We start from the raw sequence: 5,975 nt of genomic DNA on the forward strand, positions 1-5,975 counted from the left end.
GCGCGGGGGGCGGCCGCCGGAGAGGTTGGGACTGCCAAGGATGCGGCGATAACAGGTGACATTCCAATAACGACTATCCCCCCTGTTGAACCTCACTGTGATAGCGGTCAAGAGACGGCAGCCGCCCCTGACCCTTCCTCTGTTGATCCACCCTCAGAGCAATCGATTGATCGTATTTGTTTGATGTTTGCTGACGTGACTTCACTGAAAAGCTTTGACTCTCTTACAGGCTGCGGAGATATTATTGCGGACCATGAGGAGGATGTGGGCGGCGGGAGTGGCGTCTGCGAGAAGAGCACCCCCGGGCCCAGCAAGCTGGGTGCCACCAAGAAGCACCCCACCATGGTGGCCTACCAGGGAGGAGGGGAGGAGATGGCCAGCCCCGACCAGGTGGATGATACCTGCCTGCAGGAGTTCTGGGATATGCTGTCGCAGGCAGACGAGACTCAGACACAAGGAGGAGGAAGTGGAGGAGGGACAAAGAAGCCCGAGGGGTTGAAGGAAACCCGAGGTACTGACGGGGCCCAGAATAGGGTCGTGGTGAAACGTGGTGGCCTCCACCAGATAACCATTCACCTGAACCACAAAGAGGAGCAGAAGGGCAGGGAAAAGGAGCAGCACGAGGGCATCCCAAACAGTGATGAGGGCTACTGGGATTCCACCACCCCTGGTCCCGAGGAAGATAGTTCTACAAGCATCCAGAAGGAGACCATTCCCAGGGATATCTACAGTGGGGATGCTCTTTACGACCTCTATGCTGAGCCGGATGAGAACCCACCAGCGGGGCCTACGAATGAAGAAGTCCCCAGTGTGCCACGCTCCAAGCCCGTGTCTCCAATAACGACTGTGAGCTCACTGAAAACACCCTCAAGCACAGCCAAGGACTCCAAGATACCCATCAGCATTAAACACCTTTCGTCGCATCCCGCCAGCCATGGAGCAGATGCCAGTAACAGCCATCACGTCGCACACCATCACCTGGCCAAAAGTGAGATGCACAGAACAAAAATCCCCGTCTCCAAAGTACTAGTACGCCGGGTCAGTAACAGGGGCGTAGCAGGGACAACGGTGAAAACTGCCACGTACCAGGACAGTGCCAAAAAGTAGTTGGGTAAGAGGTGGAGACAAAGACAGAGAACAAAGTCATTGTGGGAAAGTCTGCATAGGAGACCACAGAAAATGAATTAATTTTGCATCACCTGAAGAAAGTCACCTAAAAGGCTTCCTTCGCTGTACTCCATGGGCCTGCACTTCTGAGTCTCTTCTTACTAGACTTTATGGCTAAATATAAAAAGTCAACTTCTTTTTGAGCACTTTTTTTTACATTTGTATCTTTTTTCTGCAACACTAAACACTGGGGAGGTTCATTTTTACATGCCTTTCTGGAAGCAGGACTTGGATTATGACGATTCTTCCTCTTGCAAAGCAGCGTCATGAGTTCTTCAAGGGAACAGAGTTACAAGAGGAGCGACATGAGAGGTTCTCCAATACACTTATCTTTTAATCATTTCTCGGGGAGGAGTAGAGGGTGGGTGCCTGGCTGGCTCTGGAAATGATGTTTGCTCTACAAGATATTGGAAAAAATGCCAAGCAGAAAACAACCCACCTAACAGGTATTTTACCTGCTGTAGGAACGAGAACACTGCTCAGCAGCAGACTTGATTGACTTGTGTGCAGGAGATAAAACTAAGGAATTAGGTGGACTTGTCTAACAGGAAAACATATTTTTGTTTGTCTGTCTGTCTGGTTGGTTTTGATCTGGTCTGATGTAAATGGATAACAGAGACACCTGACATAGGTTCAGATGTTTACATCACTACTCGTCCGATAATGCATACAATCAGGTTCAGGGAAACATTTTACTAAATGCCAATATATACACACTGTCCAAATTTATACAATAACTTGCTCGCCGTGTGTAAATATATATGTGTTTTAGCAGATTTTTTATATATAAAAAAAAAAAATCACCTGTCCTTATTACCTAGAGTTTAAGCAAGAGTTAGTTTTTATAGGTAGATAATTTTACAATTCTAAAAGGATAGAACTTTGTGTAAGTACCTTAAATTAGAGAAAAACTCTGGTTTGTATGGGCTCATGCATCCCCAGATAAGTAAGTCTGAAGTGCTGATCTTATTCCAGTGGCACATTCCATGGCTCAGAGCTGATGTTCTGACAGCACTGCCACTGCAAACCTCTATTTTCAGGGGTTTAGACAAAGTTGCTCTGGGCTTAAACCTTACCGAGAAGGAACCCAGCAAAGAAATGTGTTTTTTAAGTATTATTTTTTAAAATATATAAAATTAGTTTTTGACTATTTAAAGAAAGTTTGGGTTCTTGTTGCTTTTTATTTTCATTCTCAATAATGTCAGAATAATTTTACTTTAAGAGAGAAAAAATATGGTAAGCTAGTGGTACATAAAAAGGTCTGATGAGCTTGGATCTTAGGAGAAATGTATTAATGGCCATGACATTTTCGAATGGTGGCTACTGTACATGGGCATTGGCAACATTTCAAAGAAATATAATAGGGTTTTAATGTGCCTGAGGACATATTTTTATGATACACTGAAAAAGCTCTAAAAATCACTGAAATCTAAAGGTAAATGTTATGTATTTACAAAATATTTTGATATAAGTATTTAATCATCAGACCACAGTTAATATAAAATATATGCTCCAGTGTATCCAAAAAATAATATACATTTTAAAAATATACATGTCTATATTATGCAGAGAATCCTAAATTCACATCATTGAAGCTAATGGGTCTGATCTTACATAGCAGTTGGTTTTATTGTCTCTTAAATTTAAAGGAAAAAAAAGGAAAATAAATATACAGAATATACATTTGAAGGATATTAAGGTTATAGGCAAACCATAAAAAGCTAGGAAATACCATAATACAAATTGTATATATGTATATGCATGATTCATGGTTCACTGGGGAAATGACCTTAAAGTCATGAAGGTGAAATTGGCATCCAGTTTTGAAATTGCTGCAGAATTTAATACCGAGTTGCAGCACCCCAGTGAAAGTGTTAGTTTCCCTGACCATCCCCTGTTTTGATGGTTTAAGAACCTTAATACACTTCAAAGAGGAGAATTTTGTGTTTTCTTTCTGACGTGTCCGTGTGTGGTTCCCTGTGTGCCCACTCACACAGACGTGTTGTACATATGCATGTGCGGCGAGCACACAGCTCCTGGCAGGGTCTGTGCGCCCGCGAAGGCGCTCCCTGTGCACACTCACACTCGTGTGAGCACTCCCACGCACAGGCTGGGGGCTGTGCTCGAGATCTGCCTCCAAACATGCTGGCAATGGTTTTCTTTGCCTGAGAAAGGGATTTGCATTTGGTCTGACTCCACTTGTGCATTTTAGAAAGTCAAAGCTGAAACACCCTCAAAAGGATGTATGTACAGAACACGGAATATTGTCCTGCTCCTCAGCCCTAAACATGACATTCCTTTTCCCGTCCTTTTGTTTTTGTTTGACTGTAAGGGATGCATCTTTCCTTGCACAACAGCTCTGCAGAAAAATCATAATTCCCCATTTTGTTCTAAGGACAAATTGTGCTGAGAAATTCTATAGGGTACTGGAAGTTGAGAGGGAGGGAGGATGTGGTGGTAGTACCATAAAAACTGGAAACACTGAGTACAGGTAATAGGAGTGGTGGGTCTTTAAACCCACTAGGAGATACCAGCTGCCATCTCTACAGGACTTGTGTGTGTCAAATTATTCATCATATGTGTTTTGTTTGCATTGTGGCATGTCTGTATTGAGAAATCAATAGTGTGACACTAAGCTTAACTCCCTCACTTAACCACTAACACGAATCATCATTAAAATGCTTTGGCTTCCCTTCATTCTTCTCTCTCTCCTTTGTTTTCTGCCACATATTTCCTCCATCCTCTGCATGGTGGCGGGTGGCCTCCTCCTCAGTGCTAACCCCTGGAGCGAGGAGCCCTGGGCTGGCAGCGGAGCGTGGGTGGGAGGGCAGCTGCTCAGCCCAGGTGCTCCCCAGCCGCTCCCTCAAGCTTTCTGTCACATACCCAGTGAAAGTACATTTTGCAAATCTCTTGGCGGTTTGTTTGGCTGCTTGCTATGTACATATTTTAAGGACAATCATATCCTTAAAAGGAAAATGGGAAAGTAGCTGGTAGTAGGGTGTCAGTGTTTTGAATCATTGCGACATACTGACGTCGATTCAGGGTAATGGTTGTGTGAGAGTAAAGATACAATTTAATGTTCAAATTAACTTTGTATTTCTGAAAATCACTTTTGTCTTCAAGCCATCTATGTTTTTTATTTTGAAAGGTAATAGAAGATCCAATATTTACTAAGGCTTTCAATTTTCATACAAATATATTTGTGTAACTCCACACAATGCCTAAAACAATCATTGAAAGGAGGTTCAAAGGCTTTCTTTAGACCTATATATAATTCCTGAAAGATCCCTGTAAAATACTGTGAGATGCCTAAGAACAAACAGTTAATGGCTTGCTGGGTTTAAAGGCTGAGACATAAAGAGGTAATGGTCCTGAGGCATTTTGTGGTAGCTTGCATTCTTATTTATGTTACTCTGTTCAAGCATATATTTTCCTTGGCTTTGGTAGGTATTGAGGTAGAAATGGTGTTCTGAGCCCCAAAGATAACATTCCCAACGCTGTCATTGTTTTGATTTTCTTAAAGAATATGGTTTTTTATTTGTTTCATTTGTTATTTGGTTGTCTGAATGATGCTTTGTAATTATCAGCTGTATGTCGTTCACAAAGGATTTTATAGATCAGGACTTGGTATTTAGTTATGTGTATTCTTTGCACTTTCAGGTCCCTACTGGTAAATTTTATATGTTCTTAGGATTTTTCTATATATTGCGTAGTGTTTTATAGCTATCTACAGTGATTTCAGTGGTATACACTCCTGTATATCAGCACAAAAGATTTCTTTCAGTAGCATGAAGTTATGTTTTTGTGGACTTGTTTTGTCATGATAGGAGCTAAGTTTCTTGTACTAAATGTGTGGCCTGCAACAGACATAAAAGGTCTCATTTTCCATGTAGCATGTATGCATTTTGCTCTTGCCAGTAATAGGACTCAAACGCTTGTAGTATATTTCAGACGAAATTTCATGACTAGAATAAGAAAAAACTATGTTCAGTCTTATTCCATCAATAACCAGCATTTTCTTCCTCCACTGTGAATATCCTCACTGCCACTCAGGGTAGTAGAGGACTGAATTTCAAAAATTACGTGCATAGATGTACACTATGAAAATTAATTCACTGATTATTTTTTAATGACTCTTACTAAATTATTTATCTAAGCTAAGCGAATATTGCACCAAAGTCTTAAAACATCTGATACAGATGGCATTTTCAGTAAGATGCTATGAGTGCAGATGAGCCAAATTAACAGGCTTTGCTTAGCAAAGCAAAACCTTGTTGTTTCTTAAATTTGTAGTACTGACTGAGCTTGCAGATCAAAGGGAGCCATTGATTCTGCTATGTGGCCATGCACCGAGGTTTTTCTTTCCCTGCGCTAATGGACTACGTTCAGCAAAGGCTTTTCAGGAAGATAATGGTATGAAAGGGACAGATCACAGTAACAATAGCCACTTACAAGACAGATGGTTACCCAACAGCCGCAACGGGGAATTCTAGGCAAGGTGGTCTGAAAATGTATTTTCATAGTTACTGATATGAAAGGCTGGGGCATCTGTCTTGGAAAAACAAATTGACACCAACTCAAAGACACTGCAGAAATTAGTCTTGGCAGAGTTTACACATGACAGCTTCTGCAGGGTTTCTTTTTCGTTTTTATTTTGGCTTTTCTTCCCCCCCCACCCTTTGTTTATGTTTTTATTATGGTGACATAACCCCACGTGTCCGAGCAGAACTGCACAACAACTGACTCTTCTGAGAGTCAGTGCTGAGAATACCCTGTCAGCTCTGCCCAGTGGCCTGGGACTGGTTCCT

The 5,975-nt window shown here is 41.9% G+C and overlaps 1 protein-coding gene across 1 annotated transcript; it reads left to right on the forward strand.

The window, feature by feature from the left end:
- Window positions 1–6: 6 nt before the first annotated feature.
- AMER2 (APC membrane recruitment protein 2) lies at window positions 7–5,059 on the forward strand (the record flags this gene model as incomplete). Its single annotated transcript, XM_017730764.1, has 2 exons — window positions 7–55; window positions 230–5,059. Coding segments are annotated over 2 exons (927 nt in total), but the record flags the coding sequence as incomplete, so codon positions are not given.
- Window positions 5,060–5,975: the final 916 nt, after the last annotated feature.

Source organism: Corvus brachyrhynchos, unplaced genomic scaffold, assembly GCF_000691975.1.
Source record: "Corvus brachyrhynchos isolate BGI_N302 unplaced genomic scaffold, ASM69197v1 scaffold363, whole genome shotgun sequence".
Taxonomy (NCBI): domain Eukaryota; kingdom Metazoa; phylum Chordata; class Aves; order Passeriformes; family Corvidae; genus Corvus; species Corvus brachyrhynchos.